The sequence below is a fragment of the Tachypleus tridentatus genome, chromosome 4 (genome assembly GCF_004210375.1).
Source record: "Tachypleus tridentatus isolate NWPU-2018 chromosome 4, ASM421037v1, whole genome shotgun sequence".
NCBI lineage: Eukaryota > Metazoa > Arthropoda > Merostomata > Xiphosura > Limulidae > Tachypleus > Tachypleus tridentatus.
In genome coordinates, this window is record NC_134828.1 from 42,670,277 (window position 1) to 42,697,732 (window position 27,456).

Here is a 27,456-nt window from a genome sequence, read left to right on the forward strand (position 1 = left end):
GTATCATGTCTATCAAAACAGTTAGTTATACAAGGGAAGTTAAACAGATCATAGTACGAACAGAGAACCATACTCAAATGATGAAATTGGTTTATGTATTGATTATAGGAAGACACCTAGGAACAAATTAAATGGCAGACAGGATTACCAATAACTTCTGTTGGTCACGGTTAATCAAAGATATGACAAGAATCTGTAGTTCATGTGAAATGTATGAAAAACTATACCTAGAAGGAAGGTGGTCAAGGTGCCACTGGGTGAGATGTCTCTCGTAGAAGTGGCCTGGCATGGCCAGTTGGGTTAAGGTGTTGACTCGTCATCTGAGGGTCGCGAATTCGAATCCCAGTCGCACCAAACATGTTTGCCCTTTCAGCTGTAGGGTGTTATAATGTTATGGTCAATTCTACTATTCATTGATAAAAGAGTAGCCCAAGAGTTGACGATGGGTGATGATGACTAGCTGCCTTCCCTCTAGTCTTACACTACTAAATAAGGGGCAGCTAGTGCAGAGAGCCCTCGTGTAGCTTTACAAAAAATTAAAATCTCACAGAAGAGCCATTCAGCAGAGTATCTGTGGTCTTGATTGGTCTATAAAAACGTTGATAATTGAAAATCTGTAGTAGTATGAAAAACTGAAAATATACACTGATAAATTTACTACAATTTGTGTTAACAGTAGATTTGAGAGAAAAGAAAATTTTACCAAAAATATATTTTGATATCCATTTGGAAGGTCCTTGAAGTCATGCAAATGAACTATGAAATTGTAAGGTGAAGTATTTTATTATTTGCATGAAATACATTTCACTAAGATCAACTTTGTACATTCATAAATGTTTATTAAAAGCTTCTCAAACTGCATGAAGACATATGTACAAAGTGAAAAATTTTTTATAGATGTCCTTTAAATATGATCTTATAAGTGGATATTCATGTATAGTTGAAATTTGTGAAATATATCAAAAAAGCATATTTAAGATTAAACCTCTTGAAAATTGGTTACTCCAGGTACAGCAGATAGATAAGCAGATTGACTCTGTTAACAAGTTTGTTTCTGAATTTCGTGCAAACCAACACGAGGGCTATCTGCTAGCCATCCCTGATTTAGCTGTGCAAGACTAGAGGGAAGGCTGCTAGTCATCACCACCCACCATCAACTCATGGACTGTTCTTTTACCAATGAATAGTGGGACTGACTGTAACATTATAATGTCCCCACGGCTGAAAGGGCGAGCATGTTTGGGGTGACAGGGACTCAAACCAACAACCCTCAGATTACGAGTCAAACGCCTTAATTACCTGGCCATGCCAGGCCAGTAACAACAGTGCTGGATGTCATATTGACTGATGAGCAGGAGGAGACTGGTAAAATATATCCAGCTAATTGTGAAGATAAGCATGTGCAAGCAACAGTAAGGATGACCTCTCAATCACAGTGACAGGTATAAGCAGCTTGATCAGCATTTATGGCAAGACAACAACTCTGGACATTAAAGTTTGGTCTCAGACCCTCCAATGATCATAAGACAACAGACTAATCAATGCCATTTTTGTCCTCTAAAGAGATGTATTAGAACCACCTCACATCATTAGGATGTTGCACACCATTAGTGACTTAGATGGATAGAAGCCTAGACAGCACTCCAGAAGCCTGAAAATTAATAACTGAGATTGAATGGAGACTAGGTTATACTCTTAAAGGCTGAAGACTAATGAAACAAACTGACCAAAGTGTAGGTTGTACTCTGGAAGACAGAAAACTAGTGATGAAGAAGGACAGGAGACTAATCTGTGCTCCAGAACACTGGAGACTAGTGACAAAGATGGATAGAAAAGTAGGACATATTCCAAAAGACTGACAACTAATTACACAGACAGACAAAAGCATAAGCTGTACCCCAAATTGCTGAATTGCTTGTATTCCAAATGGCTGAAAATTAAAGACACTGACTGAAGAATAAGAGAAAGCATGACCAGAAGCTGAAATACAATCAAATGACCCACCAGAATGTTTATTTGAAGGAATTAGCCAGGGCAAAATAGAGATGGTGAAATGATTTATTTAATATAGTTAAAACTTTTAATTACTATCACTCTTACTTAAGTAGGTATAAATACGTACTTTGTTTATATAGTTATATTTTAGCATTTTTTGTCTTGCATACCTTTTTGTCATATTTCATACTTGTTCAATTTCCATTAAGAAATTGTATTTGTCCAATATTTTGTGTGCATCTTCTTCAATGTACATTTCATAGACCATTTATGGTGAAATCTGTAGATTCCAAAATTTAAATGATATTTATGATGACAAGAAACTTGCTTGAAGAAGGTCAAACTGTTGTTCTGTAGTTTTAAAGTTTTAACAATCACGCCAGTCATCTTGAAAATACATTTTTAAATGATATTCAACTCACAGCTTTTAAAGATAAAAATGTATATTTTCTCCCACAACTCAATCTCAGCTTGAGTAAAAAATACTTTATTTGCAATATATTTTCACAACAAAGAAAACATTCTATATACAACTTTTAGTTTATTATGTGTTAATATATATTCACCCAAAAGGGTAAATAAACATTAAAACTTTCACTATTTATAACTGTATAAGACAGTTTTAAGACAAAAAATGTTATTTATAGATACAAGAGTTGGAAAGTCTATAATGAGAGACTTTTATGAAAATCAATCAACAAATTGATGTTTAATTAAATTTGTCAACAAATGCAAAACAAAACTAAAGAGTATTTTTTCCTCTTAAATTAATATTATCCTAATCTTGAACTTCAGATTTCAATGATGGCTGCTCAAAACCTAATTTTTGCTTCAGTAATAACAGCTGTTTCTCATTTCCATTTTTCCTGTAAGTAAACATACATTATAAAACACAAACAGTATCAATAATCTTCCTGTTTACTTTTTCAAGATTTGGCAATACCTTTATTTTAATCAAGTCTGTTAGAATTAACAATTTAATTTACTCTTACACTTCAAAATTATAGCCTGTTTCTTTGATATCTTTTTTTCAATATTCAAGCCATAAATTAACACACCTTAGAAAATACTTGGAAATCACAGATAACAAGATTAATGAACCTTTGCACAAAAATTTGTTTTGAAACAAAACAATTAATCTACAATAATTGAACAAATTAATATTTCACTGTAACTAAAAAAATGATAGTTTTTTCTTGGACTACAAAATATTACCAAAGATAACTTGTAAAAGTTAAACTGATGAATTAAGTACTCAAAAATGGATACAAAATTTATATTGAAACCAACAAATAACTTCATCTTATTTGTTATGGATTATGATATTTTACTCCAAAATAGCTAAAAAGTGTGAAAATCCAGTTTCTTTGTTTATTGTCAGCAAAGTCTATAGAATTGGTGTTCTTGCTATTAAGCTTTTAAACAGTTTTCAAATAGACTTTTACATATACATTCACATTAATAAAAAACTGGATATTTCTTTTGTCTGATGGTATAAAACATCCTGAAATATGTATCTTAGAAAACAAATACTAAGTACATCCTAGCACAATACAAGCTTATACGCATGTGGGTTTTATGTTAAGAATTTCAGTCAGTTTTCCTCTTTTTGAGTGGGTGTCAAAGTGTTTTGATGTATGGTATGTTGTTTACTTAAACACCCATTGCTGCAAGTCTTGAATGGGGAGAATTAAGTGTATCTAATAAAAATCAAAACACAACATAACATAACATCTCAAAAATCAGTACCACCTAAAGATTATTTTTATTATTAAAACTATTACTATAACTCACAATTATCCTTACATTTTGACTTACTATTATAGACAGAAAAAGAAATTAACATATAAATGTGGGGACCATAGTAAGTAAGGACACTAAATATTTCAAAGAAATTTAACTTTTAGGGTTATGCCTAAGTTCTTTTTTCTCTAAATCAATATCAAGGATTTATATAAAACCAGTATTATGTGATAAAACAAACTGAGTCTACTATAGTAAGTGAGAATAAATAGTTGTTAATTTCAAAAAAAAAGAGAAAACATTAAAATTGATTCCCAAATTTGAACATTTCCTGATTTCCCTTTTTAGGTGATGTTTGTACCTATAGATACTAAATAATATACCTGCAAGTATTGCATATTTTACCAGTAACCGAATAAAATTATGATTTATATCTGTGCTTTGAATGTGTATTACCCTAATAAAAAAAATTAATAATTTTGGAATTTAGGCTACTGTAAACTCAATATGTACTAACCTATGGAAAGTGTGGTTCTTCTTGTATAAAATGTATGCATATATGTAAAATGAAGTTGTATATATAATTATTATACCTTACAAAAATGCTATCTTGCTTTATAAGAGGCATCCACTTAATTAACAAATGATATGAAGTTTTGAAAGTTATTTTTGAGATAATAGATTTCTGTATAGCATTTCATCTCTAACAGTGAGACAAGAAAAGTGTTACATCATTTAAAGTAGTTGTTTGTTTGTAATTTAGCATAAGGCTATACAAAGGGCTGTCTGTGTTCTGCTCATCACAGGTATAAAAAAACCAGCATCTAGCAGTATAAATCTACAAACTTACTGCTGTGCCACTTAGGGACATATTTAAAGTAAAATTTGAATGTACTTATAATTTAAATATTGCACATGATCATGTATCATTCTAAGAAGCAAAATGCTGCATATAAATAAATCTATTATCTCAAAAGCAGCTCTTTTGAAACTTTTTTTTATCAAATCATTAAATACCTGAAGTCACTGGACATTTTGTAAGATCAACAGACTATTCATTAAGAACAGGATAATCTATGATAAACATAATATACACACACAGAATCACTTACATGCATATTAATGTGCCTAATTACTCAGTTTTGCATTTATACTTTCTATATAATCTGTAAGATTATATTTTGCTGGAATTAAAATTATTTTTGTAACAAAGTTTTACTGGTGCAAGATAGAATTAGATAAATGACATGAACCATATACTCAGAAGTCTGTCATCCTTTTCCTAGACCTATGGAAAGTTGATATGTTTCAAATGTCAGACCATATTTGTAAACTGGATAACATGCCCAAAGATTTTATATTTTTATATATTCTGAACAATTATATTTTCAATACATGATGAATAACAGGATATCACTTATGTGAACTGGTTAAACTGCCCCCCCCTTTTTTTGTCTGCATCACAAATGCTTTTGTAAATCACATTTTAAGTTTTATAATACTATAAAAGAAGTCACTGCAATGAGTATAGATATGTATGTACATTGTATGCAACGTGTAATAATTTAGCCTTTACAATGGAAAAGAAATACCAAATTAGGTTTCAGGCATGTTGTTGGTATTTGGATAATGTAGGTAAGCCTCTAGACATAACAAAATTAAAAATATTTTGTGAATGCTTATATATCTGAGTCTAAGGAAAAATGGTGAAGAGGAAAGAAATGCCAATAAGTAGACAAGAACATCCCATACTGTGGTACCAAAGAAACAGAAGAATGGTACCTAGAGTGGTACAAGAGGAAGGTATGTGAAAGGATAATACAGCTCAAAGTGCAATGCACCAAACTAATCCTACCCATTACAATGAAAGGATGTCACTCCCAATGAAAGACTGACATACGAGGTAGGCTCAAGAAAGAGGGTGTGTGGAGAAGTGAAAGGAAGCATAGACAAGAGAATATGGATTATGGAAAACAAGGCAGGGGTTGTCAGCAAGGGGCTACCAATAGGATCCTGCAAAGGATATTCTGAATCAAAGTAAAAGAGAGAAAGTAAAGTGGAGGACAAGTCTGCATAAAAAGATAGCACCAGACCAGACTGAGGGTATAGACAGCTGTGGCTGAGAAATTTAGCATAAGAGACCAGAATGAGAAAGATTTATTTTAAAAAATGTGGTAAAGGCAACCATTTAGGAAATATTAAGTTGAGAGTAGATCAACAGAGGACATGTAAATAGAGGGAAATTGTGTGTAGTACATGATTTCATCAAAAGAGCAAGTCTCAGACATTATTCAGTGAACCTGGAACATGTCCAGTTATAAAACTTACCTAAATGAAAAAGACACAGAAGAGGAGGTCCAAAGTCAGGAAGCAGTGGGAGCTGGAATATGTGACCCATTCACAGTTAACAAGAAAAAAGTCAGCAAATGTAACCAATTGGATCAGTACTTATTGATCCATAAGGAAGGGGTAAAATTGTTTGAATGACTGATAGATGGTAAACAGATGGAAGTTACAATAGGAAAAAAACATCCTTCCAGGAACTAAAAACCCAAAGTCAGACCACCATTCTGGGACAAACTTCATCCTGAGGGAGAGAGAGAGCGAGAGAAGCATCCATACATAGGTGAAGGTCCAGACAGGGAGGAGATAAAGGAACATCAAATATCATAGTAGAGAGGTTTAGCCACTAAATGAGATTGTCTAGATGTGAAGGAAGTAGATGGATTTGTAAGATTGATGAAATCTTGAAAATATGCTATTGGTCGTATAACACCTATATGCAGGATTAGGTTTGAGGTGAAAGAAAAACAGTTGGGATCAAGGAGGAGGGGAGATAAAACTAGATGCTTATCAGCAACAAGACAGGTGAATAAGATGTCAGATAATGAAGTGAGACAAGAAATGAAGAACAGACAACTTACAAGATATTGGATCATAAGTGGAAGAAAGGCCAGAATGAGATAAAGAACATGTGAGTTAAGGCTGGGACAACTGGGAATATCAAACATGTGAAGGATAATTTATGACAGGTAGCTGAAGTCTTTGATATCAGAAATCAGGGACACCAGTAAATTCCTCTGGATGAAGACAGGGGGCAAAAGTCCCAGAGAAAGGCAGAAGGGAGACAGATTTGAGAGATAAGGGTACTGTTCCTAAAAAGGTTAGTACAACAGTGGGACCAGAGGAAAAAAGAAATAGTAGGAAAATAGGATGGGCCATGGAATCAAAAAAGTAGATATCTAAATTTCCAAGAAAAGACATGAAGGAAACAGAGAAGGGCTAACTAAATAAGGAAAAGGAAGGGTAGTAATAATTTCACAAAGATGGAAAAAGTGAGCTTTAGAAAGAAAAATTGCAGGTAATAAATGCAACCCCATAAACTAGCAAAGGTAACTCCAAAGACTAGGAATTTAGAAACAGAAAAGGCTAAAAGGGAGAACAAATGGCACAATTAGACAGAGAGCACAATACATAAAACAAAAGAGAGAAGATGAGCCAGAAAAGAAGTAGCAAATGCTAATATTACATACGATAGAGGAAATATACCAATATCACAAACTAAGGTCTATATAGAAACAAATGGAAAGAGAAATAATTATACATGCCTGAGAGATAAAGTGAAACTAGTTAAAGAATGTCTTTCATTAGGTAGAATAATTCACAACATAAACCTAGATGTAGAAGTTGATGCTCAAATTTGTATTAATCAGTTTCAGACATGAAATTAGGGAAGAGAGAGAGTGGAAGGGATGGGAACAGAGGGTCCTGGATGGACACTAGACACCACCACAAAATGAAGATAGCTGTCACATCTTTCACAGAGAGTGTACTTTCAGCATAAATGGTATAAACTGTCTTGCTACAAGCTCTGTCCATTTGACCAAGTTTGTAACCCCAAATTAACCTTCAGTTTTTACACTACAACCTTTAATATGTTTTGTGCATCTTCACCAAATTTCTTAATACAGACAAAAGATAAATAATGAGAATTTGAATGAAACATTTGTACTGAAAATTTCTTCATGAATACATTGTATTAAAGTGTTGACCACTCCACCTGCAAAGCAGTTCCTCATGTTTACATTAAAACTACTTTTCTTCATCTGAAATATCTCAGATTTTATTTCCACAAGTTCTAAAACGTTTTTTTTTCCACTTAAACTTTATACATTTTATCTGTTACTTTCTGTACTCTATCTCTATTTGCATTCAAACAAATTGACCAAACTCATAATCACCATAAAGAATATAAAATATATCTAAATTTCTCTGTTTTTTATTTATATAATGACTGCAAATTGTAACAGAAAACTACAATCACTTATCCTAAATAGGTTATGGTTGTAACACTACACATTTGTTTCTATTTAAATATTATTGTCTTATTGTCCTTTAAGTCATGTGTAATCCAACACGCACGTTCTTTATCATTCAGCAAATCTGTGGCTCATGTTTCCATATTGAATTATGTGATACACATCAGCTACTTGTAAACATACCTCATGAATTTTTTTTTTCTTACCTATTATAGATTAAAGATTTGGCTTTCCTACTGGCTATAAATAATATAGCATAAACTAACAGAGAAAACTAACAGAAATATGTGAAAGAGAGAATGTGCCAGTAAGGCATAGCAAGTGGGTCTAATTTTCTAGTTGATGGCTCCATAAACAAACAAGATTAAAGGCTATAAAACTCATACTTTGCCTGAGCAATATATTTATATTATAATATGTAATTTTCATTAAATTCTGCATTTCTTGGAGAGGTGGTAAATAAAGAAAACTGAAGGCATTAAGAGCAAATGTTACAATTATCATACTAATGGAAATGTATATATTTTTTCTTTTATAAAAATAAGAACTTGGATCTTGTATAGTATTAAAATTTGTTTAATTAACTATGTTTTGATGCCAAGTTTATTAATATACAATTGTAACAAAGTATGCAACTCAAGAATTCAAGAAATGCACTTTATCTGTAGCAAGAGAGTTAGTTTATTCTGTGTAGAAGATTTTTCCCTTACATCAACTTTAGAAATTTTCACACTAAATTCTGAATTCATGTTGAGTTTAAAAAAAACTCAATGAAATAAAAATTGAAATACAAAAAAAAATTTAAATAAAACATTGCAAATCTTAGCAAATTCAAAATCTGGTGCACTGCAGTGCCAAAGAAGATTCACAAGTACAAATGTAGAGGGAATCACTGTGCATGAAGGTATGTCGCATTCCTATTGGTGAAGGGTTTTGCTGCATAAGGATTTGTTTGTTTTTAATTTTGTGTGAAACTACATGAAGGCTATCTGAACTAACCATCCCTAATTTAGCAGTGAAAGACTAAAAGAAAGGTAAGTAGTCATCACTGACAACCACCAATTCTTGAGCTACTTTTTTACCAATGAGTAGGAGGACTAACTGTTACATTATAATACTTCCAGGGTTGAAAGAGCAAGCATGTTTGGCAGGATAGGGATGTAAACCTGCAAATTGCAGACTGTGAGTTGTGCTCCCTAACCACCTGACCATGCCAGGCCACTGCATAATAAAGTCATCATGCAGTGGTTTAAATTCATGTATTTAAATGTGAAGTCAGGCTGGAGTTTTCAGAAGGCCAGTAGCTTGAAGAACACACAAACTCAAGAGGAAAAAAGCTCTCTGTGTGACGAGAGTATTCATTTTCAAATAGGAATATTCTGTCACATATACTGTATGATGTACTTTAGTTGGTGAGAATAATGCTCTGTAACAGACACTTCATTTGGGAAGGCGACTTGTTTGTCCATGATGTGTTCAAAAAGGACTACCCCCCTTTGCAAGTCAGACATGAACTACCATTCTTCCCTTATTTTGGAAGGATAAGCCTTTCCAGGCCACTTAAGTTCCCCATCCCTGATAAACTCAGCTTCATTATATTTCTATTACCATTTAACAACTAGTACACTTTTTATATACCCTTCTGTACATGCCACAAAGTGTTACCAAGTTGCATTCGAAAGTTAATTAAGTGAATTTACTGTCAATGTACTTTAATGAAATTAGCATCATCAAATACGTTATAATTCCAAGTTTTACACTATCTGAATTTTTATTCTTCTATTTCAAATGATACAATATAAAATGACAATTAAAAACTTCTGGTTTTGCTGTCACATGATTCACTTGCAGTTGCTAATTCCTAACTGTGTATGTGCACTGTAGACACTTCCTTCAGGCATCCAAAGTTCATTATACATGTTTTACATTACTATTTCAAACTCATTCTAAGAATTTCTCCCCCAGGAAATTGTGGTTTTAGGTCAGCCACACATTCCAAGTGAAAGCTGTGTTGCTAAGCTAAAGTTTGAAGTTGAATGCTAAACTTATAACCAATAGAAAAAACAGATCTCACTCTTGATGGTCATTTCTATAATGGTAAGTGTATGTGTATATTGTTGTTTTCAAACATTGTGAAACTGATCCAACTCCATTGTAGAGAGTGGTGTCTGTAACACTTGGCAATTTCGTCTCACTTCATGTATAGTTTGATAGACAGTTAGACTGCACTTTAGTTTTACTTTCATATTTTAATTAATTATGTTTTAAAATGCACATTTGAGAGGTTTAATGATTTTTATATATTTAACTTGTTACCTGTATTGAAAATGCTTATAAACAAGACTGCATGTGCAAGTGCTATATTTTTTAGAAAAATGCATCTCTGTTCAGAAGTCTGCAGACAATAAAAATAAAGCCCCACAAACATTATTTGACAAACTGACATAAATAATAAAAGGCACAGAAATTGAAAGGACAATTTAAAATTAAAAATAAATTATAAATGAAAAGATAAAGACATGAAATTACACATATTACCAAAAGAAGTTTCAAAACCATTCTACTAAGAGTTACAAGGTATGTACATATTTATATTTGTTCTTTTTAAAAACATTCCATTGCATCGTATGTTGATTACGAAAGACAAAGTTTGTGATACAACAAAAGAAGTAGAAAACAAGACAAACATTCACCTTAACCACTTCTGATATTCCTTTATGAGATTCTAGAGATTATCCTAGTGAAATGTAAAAATTCAAAGCAAAAAATAGTATTTTTATACTTCATATTAAAAATCACTTTGAGCGTGAGCTATTTAGAACCTGAATGGAAATAACTACATTGAATAATAAATTCGGTATTAGAAATAGTAGAATAAATTAAAATCAAACATTTTATGTTTCTGAAAGTATATACTTTTAGGAGCATTCTTGCCAAATTTCAAACAGTTTAATCTACTATTTTCATTTTTGGAACAAAATATAATGATACTGATATTAGATGCCATGAATCATAGCATGAAGTTAGTTAAAGCTTCAACACCAAAGTGTGAAGGTAATGTATATAGGCTTGAGATACATAAAAGTGGTTTTGTGTATTTTCTTTCCAGCATTTACAAATTATCACATCTACTTTTTGCATGAAAATACATGTTATTCACCACAGACAAACTGCCAAAGCCAATAAAATTAATATGTATTCCTAATATTACATCTAAGTGTGTTTTTACTAGATGCAACATAAAAGCCAAAGTAATGTTCTCATTATATGTTCAGACAAACTCTACATCAATATCATTGTTTTATATTTTGTTTAAAACAGGGGTCACCAAACTACAGCCCTCGAGGTCATTTTGTCCAACCTGCCAGCAGCTGGCCGCTGTCACGAGCATTTTTAACCAATAAGAAAATTCTTCTTTTGTCCTTGCTGCCCGTTTATTCATATCGAAGCACGTATCTATGAAAGCATAAGATTTCGAAAACAAGCACAGATTTAACCCTTGTCCTATCGACTCGTCTTGTAAATTCAGTGGCCTAGGGTTACCGTTTCAGCAAGCTAATTTCTTTTAGTAGTCGGGTTATGCGCTTTTCATAACTCGTTCTTAGGTAAGTGTTGTGGCAAACGTACATTTCAATATATTTTGTTTGTGCATTCTTGGACCAGTACAATACTATTCTCACAGCATTCTGTGTTTTTCATTTTCAGATCCTGTTTTTTTCACCCATCATTATGGCTGATTTTAAAAGAAGAAAAGTGGACTCTGAATGTCGTGCTTTTAATGAAGAATGGGAAGAAAAGTACTTCTTTGTGGAAACGAAAAACCAGAAAGCTACTTGTGTAACATGCACCTAAAGTGTTGCCATTTTGAAAGAGTACAATCTTCAGCATCACTATGAAACAAAACATCTATCAACTTAATTGAAATTTTCAGGAAAGTTCCGTTCTGAGAAATTTGAATCTGTCACTCGTACAAGTTACAAAATAGTGCATAGGATAGCAGAGTGAGAAAAACCTCTTACTGACAGCAACTTCATCAAAGAGTGTATGATGGAAGCAGCAAATGAGCTGTGTCCTCAAAAAGCCAATTTCTTTGAAAGTATCAGCCTTTCAGCAACTTCAGTTGTATGGAGAGCAGAAGAACTTGGAGAGAACATCGCATTACAGATACGCCAAAAAGCTAAAAACTTCCTATGGTATTCCCTGGCACTGGATGAGTCTACTGATCTCTCGAGTACATCACAACTTTTTGTGTTCATTCGGGAGTTAATTTGGATTTTCAGATAATGGAAGAGTTGGCATCAGTTTGCAGCATACACGGAAGAACAACTGGAGAAGACATTTTCATGGAAGTGCATAAAACTTTGCAAGACTATAACCTTCAGTGGAATCAGCTCAGAGGTGTAACAGTTGATGGAGGAAAAAACATGGTTGAAGTAAAGAAGGGTCTGGTGGGGCTGATCAGGAAACAGTTGGAGGATCTTCAACTCCCAAGTGTTCTGTTCATATACTGCATCATACATCAGCAAGCACTCTGTGGAAAAGACTTAGATATTGCTTGCGTACTGAAACCAGTCATTTCTACAGTGAATTTCATTTGGGGTCATGCACTTAATCATCACCAGTTCAAGGCGTTTCTTGAAGAAATTAATTTGGATTTCTGTGACTTGCCTTATCACACGGTGGTGAGGTGGCTCAGCTGTAGTAAAGTCTTGCCTCATTTTATAAGCTGAGAAGAGAAATAGATACATTTCTTATCGAGAAATATAGAGCCGATCCACTTCTGTCGAATCCAACCTGGTTGTCAAAGTTGTCATTTTTGGTTGACATCACATCCCACATGAATGAATTGAACTTGAAACTTCAGGGGAAGAATAACCTTGTCTGTGATCTCTATAGAATCATTAAAGGATTTCGGAGAAAGTTGTCATTGTTTGAAGCACATTGTGAAGGAGGAAATCTCTTTCATTTTCAGTGTTTCAATGAGTTTCATGCTGGAATCACAGAAGATGTCAACCTGGAGTTTCAGAAAAAAATTATTGGTGATTTAAATAAGCATTTTTAGAGATTTTCACATCTCGACAGAATCGAAAGTGACATTCTCCTTTTTCAGAATCCTTTTGATTCTGTCATTGATGACATGCCAGTGGAACTTCAGCAAGAGGTCATAGATTTGCAAGGAAATGAATTGTTGAAAGCAAAACACAGAGAGGAGCAACTTACTGAATTTACAGCTGCATACCTGAAGATTATTTTCCAAAGCTGAAGCAGTTCGCATCTCGTATGGCATCAGTGTTCGGAGCAACTTGTGTCTGTGAACAAGCATTTTCAAAAATAAAGTATGTGAAGTCGGTACATCGATCAAGGTTGACTGATGAACATTTGAAAGCAATTCTATTGATTGGATGCCAGAATTCAAAACCAAACATTGAAGATATTTTGAAAGCCAAATGCCAATTTCATAAATCTCACTAACTTTTTTGCAGCTTAGTGAAATTCAGATATGTACTCACTATGTGTGATGTAACAATTGTTTTTGCTAATGTCACCTTCTTTGATAACCTTTTAGTAAATAAAAATGTTGGTTCTATTTCTGTTTGTTTTTATTATATTTGTGTATTGCATGCTACTCCCACATGGCTAATGTGGCATCCTTAACTTAGTGTTAAGTCTTTTACAGAGAGCTTTCATTCTAGCTTATGAGTATTGAACATAATGATCATGCAGCCTGCACTTCTCATTCCCCAAGTAATCTGGCACCCTGTGAAAAACGTTTGGTGACCCCTGGTTTAAAACAATGAATATACCTTATGATTTAAGAGCTTGCTATATGTAGTGATTGGAACTGCAAATTGTCTACCCACTTCACTGAATGTATACAGGCACTTTTGAATTTCTGTAACTTACATAATCTTTTCAAATTATAATTTAACACACCCCAGAGTACATAAATGAAAAACCTGAGTTCTTTTCCAAACATTCTGTTTGATTTACAGTGACATTTCACAAAAGGTTTGAATGCGTGACAACTAACCGTGCTAATTCTCTTGATTCCTGGTACACCACACTGTTTCTTCTATCTTTTTCATCCAATTTCTTCAAAGCATAGTCTGTGATCGTTCTTAAATATAAAACTTTGTCAAAACTTTCAAACAGTTTACGAAAATTTGTACAAAACAACAACTACATACTATTTTTCTTTATTTACACTTTTGATATGTAACAACCTTTCTTTTAATTATAGTAATTCCTACAGATATATATCAAAAGCATTTAGTCCTTAAAACAGTGAGCAATAGCTTTACTGCTCATTAACAACCTTGGTTACTTTCTTCATCTCAAGTTTTAACTTAATACACTTCAATAAAACAAACATGAATATGCTTAAAAATCTCATTTCCATCAATGCACTGATTTTCATCTTTTTTCCCTAAGTTTTCAACATAAACATACAGCATGATGCCTCTAACTTCTGTAACAGAATACAGATTTGTATAGCTCATTCTGTGCAACTGTTTCTGATATGAATATTAAGAAACTCAGATAGAAGATGTTTTGTAAAACTTTACCTGTATGCCAAATAGTGTCCTAATGTTCCAAAAACAAGAAGCAACATGCAAACTAAAACAATCCACCAGTTTCCAACTCTCTTCAAACCTCTAATGCTGTAATAATGACGGTCTACATATTCTTCGTCAAACTTCCTGTTTCTCATAGACCAAATGGTTTCATCATTCCATGAGTATCTATTTCCTTCCTGTCCACTAAGTAGACAATTATTATAAAATGTACTAAAATCTCAGTAAAGCAAATAGATATTTTACATATAGTATTTGTGTTTATGTTTTTGAAGTATATGAAAGTTATAAAAATAATACACTATACATTTTAGATTGAGTTTTTCATACATTTATATACTTTGGTTATTGGTGATTTTTTCCATTTTGACTATCATGGAACATAAGTCATTTTATGCAAGTTTTAGATGACTAAATTAGTAACTTCACATGCTGAAATTTTCATTATGATCATAATAATTGCATTAACTTTCCCTTTTGTATAATTTCCTGCTGCTTTTTATATATTAATATTTATATAAGACTATTTTTTGACACAAAACTTTAAAACAAGTTCAGGATTATTAAGTGATTTGCCACTGCTCTATGTTTTCCCTTAAAATTTTTTTTAAATGAGCTCACATCTACCTTTAGATTTTAAAACTATTTTGGAGAGCCATCAGTTAACCTGCTATAATACTGCATATTTTAGAAATAAAAAAATTACAAATAATATCTTTGGAATAAAGCACCATAGATACACAGACCATCATGGATAAATGTGATTGAAAACTGAAAAGTGCTTGAAATTATTATACCAGACTGAAAATCATAAAAATTAATAATTCAGAAATGAATCTATATCTAACATACAAAAACATAAAGTATGATGACAACTGAATATTTTTAAACACCAATTAGATTTCCTAGAATAAAGAAGAATAACAAACTATTCAAAAGTATGAGTTTTCAATCTCATTTGAAAACCATTACAATTTCTTGATGTAAACTTGTTTGTTAACTTCTTAAATCAAAATATTTATGATTCTGTTAGCTTTAGATTGTAAGAAGCTGTAAAAGAAAAATGAAGTGAGATAAATTTAAAGTTTGTTTACACCACCATACAACTGGAAAAAATTCAGTTTTTAAATTATGCATGCTAGAAATAAAGCAAAACAAAGACCACGAATTTGCACCAGTGTTTTACGTGTCTAAGTTTTATCTATGTAAACTGAGAGTTAAACAGTTTTCACTCCTCAAAGAAAATAATACAATTAGAGTTTGTTTGGTTTGTTTTGAATTATGTGCAAAGCTACACAAAGGTTATCTGCATTAGCTCTCCCTACTTTTGCACTGCACTGATAAGCTAAAAGGATGGCAGCTAGTCAACACTGCCCACCATCAACTCTTGTGGTACTCTGTTACCAATGAATAATGAGATTGACCATCACATTATAACACTCCCAAGGAAGAAAGGACAAGCATGTTTGATGTGAAAGAGATTGTGAGTAAAGTGCCTTACCCATCAGAACATGCCAGGCCCTACAATCAGAGTAACAAAAATTAAAATCAGGGTTGGCAGTTCAAATTTATTTCACAAATACTTTATTAAAACCAAATGATAAAAAATAAATTACATCAACAAGATCCTAAATCTGAAAATGTCAGTTATGGTTTTATTTTGTAGATGATTTGAGAAAAAAAGATCTGACAGAATTTATTAAAACTTATTGAAGTCATTAGCCTCATAAAAAAAACAAGAGATGTGGAGTTGGTAAGGATTACAGCTATAACTAACTTTCAAATTATGAAATTAGTTATAAACATACAAAGAGTTGTGAAAACTAGCAGTATCAGAAGAGTAAACTCTGCTATGATGGCGAGAAGCTCTTGCATTAGAAGACAGAGTCAAGTCATACTGTCGTCTACTTTCAGGACTTATTAGAACAGAATAAGCTTCATTCAACTGAACAAATTTTTTATGCTGAGTCCTGTCTCCAGGTTGTCTGTCCGGATGGAACTAAACACAAATACAAAATAACTCACTGAAAAACTGCCTTCCTATAACATATACATTTTTTTTAATCAAATAAATTTCACATTTTGCTCACCAAGAATATGAAAAATGTTAACTCACATAGACTATCATTTTGTAACTAGTTTCAAATATTCTGCGAGATGTCTACTTACTTTTTAGAGTAAACCATTTACAAGCATTTGGATAATAAAAACTAAATATGAGTGTATATAAACACTTTCACATGTATCACTTAAACTAGAAAAATGGATTGAAGTGTTTAATAATTATCAATGCTTGTGCTGTATCCATCATTTCATAATAATTTTTGATATTATTTACATGATGTATAAAAAAAGAACTATTTTGTAAACCCTGTAATTTCTTTTGAGCTTCAGCTCTCACTCACTTTTACTATGTGCATAGATAAATGGAAAGAATAAGTACAAATGTGTGTGTGTGTGTGTGTTCTTTCTTCTTTCACTACAGCTCCAAATTCATGTGTAAAAATAGACACACTGAAGCTGAAAAACAAAAAATGGTACCATGAGGCCTTTTTTCAAATATTTGGAGGATTATTAAGAATACCTATATTGTATTTTAAACTGTAAAATAGAAACAAAAGGTGAAAAGTGGAAATCTGTTTACCCTCTTTAATAATACTATGTAATCAAGCTCTATTCCACAAAATATGATTAAACAAAATTTAATGATGGTGAAACAAAATTACTTCTGAAGCATTTTATTTTGAAAGGCACTGATACAGCAATTTACTACCTTAGAGTACATAAAAAAAAAGTACTTTCTCAGTTGATACAGGTCAGAAAATTCATTCATTCAATTGTTGAATGAGAACACAATGGTAATACATCTCAAAAGTTTCAACGTCAACTTACTAATTATCAATGTGGTCACATCTCTTAAACAGTAAACATCTGAAAGACAAAATCAATTACAATGATCAACTGAATTAACTTCCCAATTCTGTGCAGAACCCTGCATATTTCGCCACTAATGGTTATAAAATCAGTTTAATCAGCTGTTATCAGTTGTTTTCTAGTATCACATTACTTTTTATTTAATTGCACATTTGTATAAAAGTATACAATTTTCTAAAAATGAATTAGTAATATTAAGCTTTGTATTCAGTTTTAAGATTTTACCTCCATATTTGTCTTTACAAAAGTACATACTTTTACACATGTAATCAAGTTGTTTTGGACTATTCTAATACACAAACTGAATACTGTAAACCAAGAAAGATATGAGCCATATGTATAAACAAATTTTTAAAACTTTTTTAATTAGTTATTTTATTAATTTTAATTTCACTTACCTCTTTGCTTAATTTAATGTATGCATCTCTAACATCCTGCATGCTGCAATTATTCTGGAGTCCAAGAATCCCATACAAGCATTTTGGTTGCATTCGACTACTATCAAGAATACATAAGAAACAAAACATCATCCAGCCTGTATTAGTTGTAAGCATGAATAACTTGTGCTCAGGAAAGTGACATCCTAGAAAATGTAATTTCCCTTCTTAAACACACACTTTTAGTTCTTCATTCTGAAAAGTGAAATATTTGATAATCTATTCTTTTTTACTAGTGTTATTGGTAAATTATTAAGGATTAAAAAGTTTATAATGCTATCAAATTCATTATTTTAAAGAATTCAGGCTTTTTTTAAACTCTCTATTAGAGAAAAATAATAATACATATTTACATTTACTTTTTCATTACATTTCAACTTTTATTATCACATATTTTAAATGCTATGAATCTGTAGCAATTTAATACTTTAAATATATCAAGTGATCAAACTAAAAGGTTAATTGAGCCCCCATGGCAACTACAAATAGGGTAATTTTAACAAATCAAACTACTACAATCTTGCCTTCTCAAAAGGAACACCCCTCTCACCTTCAGCTCACATACCGACAAGTTAAATATCAATTTTTCATTGAAAGACCCAACTTTTTCATATTTTGGAATTAAACCCATTATTTCTCACTTGCTAACTTGACTAAGAAAATAACACAGTAACAAGTATCTCTTCAACAATCTAAATAATCATATCTACAATTACTATAAGAAAAGCAAAACACTAGTTTCCTACTTATCATCAATAAGAACAGTTATCACATCTATTATAAACTTTAGTATGACAGAAAGCTTGTAAAAATCACACTTAAACTCCACTAATACTAGCAGTCTGATAAATTTTAGTTATATCTGTTAAATTCATATTTAAGTAGAAATTCAAGAAATCATAACACATGTATGACACATAGACTTCACTCATGTTACTACTTACTGTTATCTGCTACCTGGTATGGTATACAAACTGCTAAATAAGTCGTATATGACTTCTGAACTTTAGCCAGTACTAACTTTTAACCATTAAAATGATTTTGGGAAATCACATAAATTAATATTGTTGCATTTTAAAAGAACTATCTCCTTTGTTTAAAAAGTATAATTGTGTTGAAAAGCTTTTATTAACATATGAGAAAAAAAGAAACAATAGTATTATGTTAGATTACAAATAGAAAAGTATGTGGGGGTCATACAGGGGTATAGATTTTTTACACCTGATGGGGGATGGTTTTTGCAACCACTTATGTGGACTGTTCAATTTGCAAATTGGTAATCTCTGATTATGTGAACCTGAAAGCTGACATGCAGTCACTGAGTGATCTTGTTGCCACGATACTTCAAGGTTTCCATGTAGGTTTGTATAAGTGAGGTGTTGTGAACAGTTTTCAAAATGTTAGTAGAATAAAGACAAATATGTCACAAATTAACTGCCACATGAATTTATTCCTGCACACTGCACAGTATAAAAGATGGCCATTATACTTGACAAGGTTACTAATAACTTTCATTGCATGAATTAAGTTTTCAAATATTAATAAAATTAGTAATTACCCTTGATAAGTTTATATCTACTGAAAAACTGTTCATGTTGTTTGATAAAAATAATTAAAATGTCTTTACGAACTCTTGAAAAATACACATCAATACGATGTAGCACATAATTATTCATACTTTTCATTCAAGTAAGATTAATTTAGTCCTCTAGTCTACATGTTCCCAAATGGAGACCTCCTTTGTGATAATCTGTATATGAATTCTTTCATAAGCTCTTCTATATTTATCTTGTCAACCTCATCTTTGTGAGTGTGACAAACTGCCACATGATCAAGGCGGCACTGAAACATAGTTGACCTTAACCACGTCTTCAAACATCTTAATGCAGAAAAGCTGTGTTCACATTCGCAGCTGAATACTGGACATATATGCAAAATTTTCATGAGAAGAAACACTTATCATCTGCTGGCTTGTTTCATGCATTTTACAGTAAGCATCCTTCGCACCTTTCAGAGATACTGCTTTTGTTGTTCCTTTGAACATGGGCAACTGAAACTCAAGCCGTTGTACAGAGATTTCTGGATAGAAGTTCACAACCGAGTTGTCAATCTTGCCAGATGTGATCGTGTTCTCAAGTGCCAGATATTGCCTCAAGTCATTGTTGTCTGCATTGAATCTAATGGTCAGATGTTCTATGACTGTGTCCATAAATTCCAAATATTGGCTTCTGTAGTAATCTCCGGCTGTTGCAAAATGGTGTGCTGAGCCATCACCTGTGATCCTTCTGGGGGGTCTGTGAATGCGTGGTAGTTCAATAGGCACCAGATCTAGGGAAGTTACCTTTTTCTCAGCTTCATCAAATATCTTGTTGTAATTTTCCTCTGTTCGCAATACCTGCAACTGCTCAACTGTCATTGCAGATGCTTCAATCATGCCAGATACTGTCACTGATTTTGTTGGAATGCACAGTTTAGTTCCTCTAATGCAGCTAATGGATGCTGAGCCATCAACAATCCTAAAACTGCCTTTCCTTTGTCAAATCTGTCCAGCACACCTCGTGTTTTCACTCCTACATCTGATTTTTCATTTGCTAATTCAGACAAAAAATGAACAATGTCACTGTAGTGATCATTAGCACATGTAATTGCAGATAGGCGGCACAACCAGCGTGTTCGACACAGTGGGTGGATGTATTTAACTGGACCGTTGTGGCTGTCTGACGATACAATATTTTCAAAGATTGTCTTGTATTTGCCTGACCTCTGAAGCAAAACACCAAGTTCATGTACCCACTGGATAGAATCTTGAACATATTCACAATCTTCAACTGCATGTTGCATTATTAAATTAGCCTTGTGTGATCCGCAGTGAAAAAACAAAGCTGATGGTTGCTTCTCTTTTATTTTTGCCTGACATCCACTGTACGCACCACTCCTGTTTGCGGTTCCATCATACGTTTGTGCTCTTAATCCTGATAGTGGTAAATTAAGTCTAGTCAGTACATTAAGTATGGTCGAGGATATTGTTTCACCACTTGTATTGGAAACACTATACAAACCAAGAAATGTCTCACGGACGTCAAGGTTCTCATCTACGTATGGTACACATATTGCTTCCTGTTCGGCACCTGTAACATCTTGAGTGCCATCAACCATTAATGCAAAGATTTTACTTTGCTACACTTCGTGGTCTACGTTCCTCAGTATTTGATGGCTGAACATCTCCATTATTTCATTCTGAGCCTGGGGTGATGTAAATGTGGTTTTCTTTCACAAGTAGGATCTTCCTCTTCCAGGAGCTTCATTAACTGCAGGAAGTTCCCCTCCGTATCAGTATGTCCACGTAATGCTAAACATTGATGCAGTAAGAAACGTAAACTTCTGAATATTTTTGCTAGACTTCTTTTGCATTCTTCCTGCTGCTTCTTTTTTCCATCATGTAGCTGGACAGTCACTGGAGTTACATCAAGTAAACCTTCGGGAGATATAGCAAATCTGTGCTGAGAGGAGGATTGGTGTTCATTGAATTTCTGTTTTGCTTTTTTCCAGTTGCAAAAACCTGTGGATATGAAGGTATACTCCACTGGCCTCTCCAATTTCCCTGTAAAAAGGCCTCTATTTTCCGCCTTGGCACAATGAAAGCATATGACTTTTTAAGTATGATTGTCGAAGTGCAACCATGGGAACTCATCAAACCATTTGCCCTGGAAGTTGATATTTTGATACTTTGCTTTCTGTCGTGGTATTAGTTGTGCGTCTGGATGATATGGCTTTTTTGGCTTTTCACACTGTATCTGTGGAGTGTCAGATTTTTCATTACTGCACAAACTTGTTTCACAACTATCTGGTGGTTCATGATGTGCAATAGTTGCACAAGCATTTTCAGACTCGTCCTCTGATGAACATGGTATTTCCTCCGTATGGCAAGTTTCTGTTCCTTTGTTTGAGGTTGTTGAATTATCTGCATCTGCATTGTCACTTGTAGTACCAGTAACTGGCTTGCAGAACTGTCTAATATCGGAAAGTTTCAGATGCTTGCTTGTCATAGTTGAAATCTGTTTCCCAGATGACTCAACAGGCTAAAATACAGTCTTTATTGAAAACCTCTAACGAACAACAAACAAAGATAGAACAGAATGGAAGTAGGACTGAACTGTACAACGTATTTAAGTCGAATGTGCAAACCTCACAGTGACTACCAAGCTGACTGACCTCTTGGGCATCGCTGGGACAATAATGTGTGCTAGTTACAACACAAGTAATTGCAAGTTTCTCAAAAATACTTAAACAATCACAAATATATTATATTCCTGTTAAAATTCATCAAAAAACAAACACATTGTGATATAATGTCTATAAGCACATCTATTAAATAAAAACACCTAAACAAAAACTAGAAATACAATTCGAGTAAAAACTTCAGGCCATTGATATCGCTCCTTTTGTATTCTAATTATACAAGAAAATACAATATTTTTACTATCTATAATAAGATAATATATTGTTCTTTTACCATAAAGCACCAGCACTTTATTAGAGGGCGGTGATAATCTGAAATTTCATGGATTAATGAGGACCACAAACACAGGTCTAATGAGCCCTGTTGTAAAATCGAGGCTCAGACTAAAAGGAGCAGAGGGGGTGATGTAGGGCACATCTGGATCCGAGCAGCCTAAACCTGTCATTAACTGTACACTAAACGTACACTATGATCATCGGCTTCAGCAGCTTAGGAGAGTAAGGCATTCAACAATAAAACCGGCTAGACATGCATAAGAACAAATAACGTAGGAAAACTGCACAATATACACATAAGATTGATGCAGCTACAAGCTACAAATGGCCTGCCAGATCTGGATCACAGGAGTTTAAGCTTGGGAGTAATATTTTCGAATTTCATGCTCTGTTCAATCTGTTGTGATGAAAAGTTTACTTAATCTTACACCACGTACAAGACGTAGGTAGATTCTGTGATAGTGCTTGCAAGCTTTGCATGTATACTTAGGCCTACTGACTGATACTTACGAACTATCGCTTAGATCGAAAAGCTTAGAAGCACGCCTATATTAAAGATGTATATTTCGACTACTGAAAAAGCCTACATCTAGGCCTCATTATGTAATTCGATTGGTAAGAGAATCACAAGAACAAACACACAATTTGTAAGCCTATGATGCAATAAAACAATTCAACAGACCAAACTGTAGGAGGAGATGCTTGTATGCACCATACCCCCCACCTGAAATGAAAGGAGGTGTATCCCCCTATCCCCCCTAGGATCTATGCCCCTGGGGGTCATAAATATGTAGATTTTACTCTTAAAACATAGTCTGAGGTTATGACTTTCCAGTAATGCCATGTAAACTTAATATACATTTAATTTGGAAGAAAGAATTAAGTATAATAATAGTTTAAAGTAGAAATACTGTAATTTTTAAAAGTAATGTTTGACCCCTTTCCATATCTGGCATTTTCTAGAATTCACCAAAAAAAGAATGCTTTTTCTTTGCAGTGTGATAATCCACTGCAATATACAACACACATTTGGACTTTCCTAGGGTAATCTGAATATGACCTAGGAAGGTCGAAACATTGTTCTCTCCTTATTAATAAAAGTGTTAATACCCATACCAGCTATTCTGAGATACATTTTTATTTCAAGTGGGTTTTTCGTCATTGAGAATAACACACAGATAAATTCAAGAGATAATTTAAAAAAATGTTTAAAAAGAGTTTGTTCAAATTTTTGGGCTAATTCTTTTTGGGAACATGAGGAGCAGACAAGTTATCTCAGACAAATCATTGAAGGAGGTTCATAGAATATACATGGTGACCCATAAGTCCCTACCCATCCATATGTTATTATGTTATATTCAATTGTGCATGTATTATAAAATTTGTTTCTTTTTTTTCAGAAAAATATGGCTGATGTAAGCCCATTTACATTTGAAGAACATGGCATCGCATAATATTATGCACTGAGAATGAGGGACAGCACACAGATACACTGGATACGTAAGATACATGGATGAGTAGGGGCTTACGGGCCACACTGTAGATTTATATGTAGTAAGGTTTTTCATGATACCCTTTAGAGAGATATCATTAAGAATATGCAGTGTTTACAAAAAAAAGGGTCTAATATGATTATCAAAATTTGTTAAAAGGTACAAAAACATTTCACTCATTTGTACAATCACGTTGGTTTGTTTTCGCATACAAGGACAAAATATTCCAACTGTTACTTGGGTTTCTGCAATTTATGTTCATGCTTTAACAATCTTCATTTACAAATGAACAGTGGATTACATCATACTAATCCAGTGTTTTTCCTTCTCATTTTCTAATATTTCAAAATTGACTTATTTACATGGTATGTTTTGTATCATGTATCAGACATTTGAAAGAATATGATATTCAGTTAATAAAAATATTATTTGACTCCAGATGAAATGAAAAAGTAAACCATATCGGTGGTAAAATGTCAACATACAAGAAATCCATTTATATATCCCTACAACTAAATTAACATTAACTCTTTCACAAAAAATAGAGAATGCCACCAAGCATAATATTTAAACAAATAACAGGCTTGGCCAGATAAATCTTTACTGACATTAAAGAATAAAACTGATATGCTCTCTCCAGCATCACAAACACTTAATAAAATCCCTTTGTTTGATATTTTATGAGTGTTTTATTTATATATACCTGATGTCTATGTGTCTTATTCTCATTCTAATTTATTTTTTAAAGTTGGAAAAGGTTATTTAAATTATATTTCTGTTGAAGAAAAACTTGAACTTCTTTTTTTAGAATAAAACTGCTAATCTTAATAAGAATTCCATGGTGTTCAATTCATATTACTCAATGTTCAAGCCATGTTTTATCATTATATCTTGTGCATTCAACAAATATTTTTGTCATTATTTTTAAGAAAACAAATTACAGTGTCATTTAGATTTAGATTATTTGGTAAGTTGAGTAAATAAATAGCAAATGTCCTTTAATTATAATAAATGAAAGGTAATGTACATAAGTTATCACAATTTAAAATGTGAGTATACTTGTGATGGGAATAACCTTAAAAATGCTATGTACGAAGAGAATCCTTATATTCTTGTTGGTCAGTCTCTTACACCATCAAAATAATGAACTATTGCTAGTAGTTGAGCAATGAGAATTTTAGGTTGTATCTACAGAAATGTTGAATTCAAATTTATTGGGGTTATAATTTTATTATACAGGTCAAATTTGCAGTATTGTGTTAAGCATTGGATGCCTTACCTTAGGAAAGATACTGAACTGAAAAGATTCAGAGAAGAGCTACTAAAAAGGCTATTAAACAAAAACAGATTAAGATCTCTGAAAATATTTTCTATTGGGAAAAAAAAAGAGAATTGGAGAGGATCCAACTGAAGTGTTTTAGCTTTAGATAGCATTAATACATCACCTCTTTTGTAATAAATGTTGTAAATGGTACTACTAAAGGATATAATTACAAGTTTTGGCAAAGAAGTTATCTTCAGCTAAGGCAACCTTATGTTTCTAATAGAATGGTAGACCTTTTGAATTAGTTGCCTTCAGATGTGGTGGATTTAGTTAATTTAATTAGAATAGTGTATAGTAGAGCTAAACAAGTATTTGAACAATATGGACCAACTTTGAGTGTTTTATTTTTACGTTTAGTAAATGGAATGGTCTAGATGAATGCATAGGCTTATTATTGTCTTTAAATTATATATAATGTGAGAAATCTTCTAGATACCTCTTCCTGAAACAAAACCCTGATAGAAATAGCTTCTACTGTGCTTACCATTACATACTGTTATGCAGGTGAAGAGATTTTTGACATGAAAGATACAGAAAAAGAGAAAACAAGGTTAGTATGAAAGTAAATGATCTTAAAAGATTTTTGTACAAATAATTACCTAAAATATATTACTCATTCAAATCAAACACACCTTTATGGAAAAAAAAAAAATGTGTGGAAAAAATATTAATGTATTACTACTTCACTGACACTGTCGTAGCAAATGGATGACAACAGCTAATACCATTTTAGGTACTTCTTTAAAACTATGAAGTAAACTAAAACATTGTATTATGTGTTGTTTTCATATATTGTTTTTTTAACTAAAGTGCAGTTGTCTTTCAATTATGAAATTTGATGTGAAAATGGTTCCTCTCTAGTTTAATTACCTTAGTACTTTCTCCAAGGTATTTTCCACAAAATTTCTAAGTTTTTGTGTGAGAAAATGATATTAAAGAGGGTTGGTTTTTGAATCCTGTCCCTAATTTGGCTGCAAGAGATTGAAGGGAAGGTAGTTAGACATCACCACCCACTGCCTACTCTTTTACCAATGAATAGTGGGATTGACCATCACATTATAACATCCCTACAGCTGGAATTATGAGCACATTTGGGGAGACAAAGAGAAAAACCTGCAACCTTTGGATTGCAAGTTGGGCACACCAACTAACTAGCCATTCTGGGTGGAAGATAGTGCTATCTATCTTTCATACTCTCTTCCAGCAAGATCAAATAGCTCCTTACTTTCCTTACTGCCTTACTTTCATTTTTTGTCAGAAAGTTTAATTTGTTACAAGCAATACTGAGACTCAGATAAGTCTCATTTTGTTAATCACCATTTTTCTGTTTTTGCTTTACAACACTCTAGGCTAGCTTTATGATAGTAATTTCAGCACGACTTCAGTGAATAAAAGACATAATAAAACTCGTGTTCCCTACGTAAAACTAAAACTGAATTAACAATTTGTGCTAAACGTTTTTATATTTTCCTTCTAGTAGTAGTACAGTAGTATAACTTAAATAACCAAACATTGAAGCTAAACTCAAAGTAGTGCAGACTTGTAACTATTTGCACTTCTTCAACTTTTATATATTAATGTTTTTTTATTAATCTACTTCTACTGCTGGTGCTACTGATTTCTACTAATGTCCTAGAATACTAGTAACAGTGTAGTACCAATAACACTATGTAACGGCTAAACGCTTCGGTACTATATACAGTATACTTAATAATACTTACCAATGTTTGAAAGAAAACGAAAATGTTCTATAAAAAAAATACACTGTTTTAAATTCGTGAAGTTTCCTTATATTCATTGCAAGTACACATTAGATACTTTAAATTGCATACTGAAAAGGTTTTTTGACATAACTTCTAACACCTGCTACTAAATAGTTCCCGATGGACCTGGAATCACCGAACACTTCCCCAATCTGAAACAATATTGATACCGTATTCACAAATTAAAACGAAAACAAACACGTACATGTATAACTTTACGAAATTGTCCAGACTTGTCTGAATTTAAATTACACAGAAAAAAATAAAAGCAACAAGTCATAATTTCTAATTATTCTGGTTTGTTTTCATTTATTGAAAATGTGACATTGTGGAGTACTTTTGTCCACCTGTACTGCAA

At 32.7% G+C, this 27,456-nt stretch overlaps 1 protein-coding gene across 4 annotated transcripts; it reads right to left on the reverse strand.

Annotated features, from left to right (window-relative positions):
* Positions 1 to 2,461: 2,461 nt before the first annotated feature.
* DnaJ-60 (DnaJ-like-60) lies at positions 2,462 to 27,456 on the reverse strand. Of its 4 annotated transcripts, none has more exons than XM_076498029.1 (6): positions 27,057 to 27,456; positions 17,965 to 18,149; positions 16,441 to 16,631; positions 14,624 to 14,818; positions 14,089 to 14,175; positions 2,462 to 2,861 (listed from the first exon to the last, which is right to left on the reverse strand). In XM_076498029.1, exons 2-6 carry the CDS (start codon positions 18,118 to 18,120, stop codon positions 2,774 to 2,776), a joined length of 717 nt encoding a protein of 238 aa, XP_076354144.1. In that variant the 5' UTR covers positions 18,121 to 18,149; positions 27,057 to 27,456; the 3' UTR covers positions 2,462 to 2,773. The 4 variants fall into 4 exon arrangements, with proteins under 4 accessions (XP_076354144.1, XP_076354143.1, XP_076354142.1 ...); XM_076498028.1 differs by having other exon boundaries at positions 17,965 to 18,198; positions 27,057 to 27,275; XM_076498027.1 differs by having other exon boundaries at positions 17,965 to 18,061; positions 27,057 to 27,269.

Bases quoted from the DNA above. Each gene is read 5' to 3' on its own strand.
- DnaJ-60 (XM_076498026.1), bottom strand. From the start codon at position 27,133: ATGAATATAAGGAAACTTCACGAATTTAAAACAGTGTATTTTTTTTAT. The intron at 16,632-17,964 runs GTAAGTGAAATT...ATTTGTGTTTAG, and splicing joins ACATTAAATTAAGCAAAGAG to TTCCATCCGGACAGACAACC. The intron at 14,819-16,440 runs GTATGTTTATAA...TTGTCTACTTAG, and splicing joins GCTAGTTTTCACAACTCTTT to TGGACAGGAAGGAAATAGAT.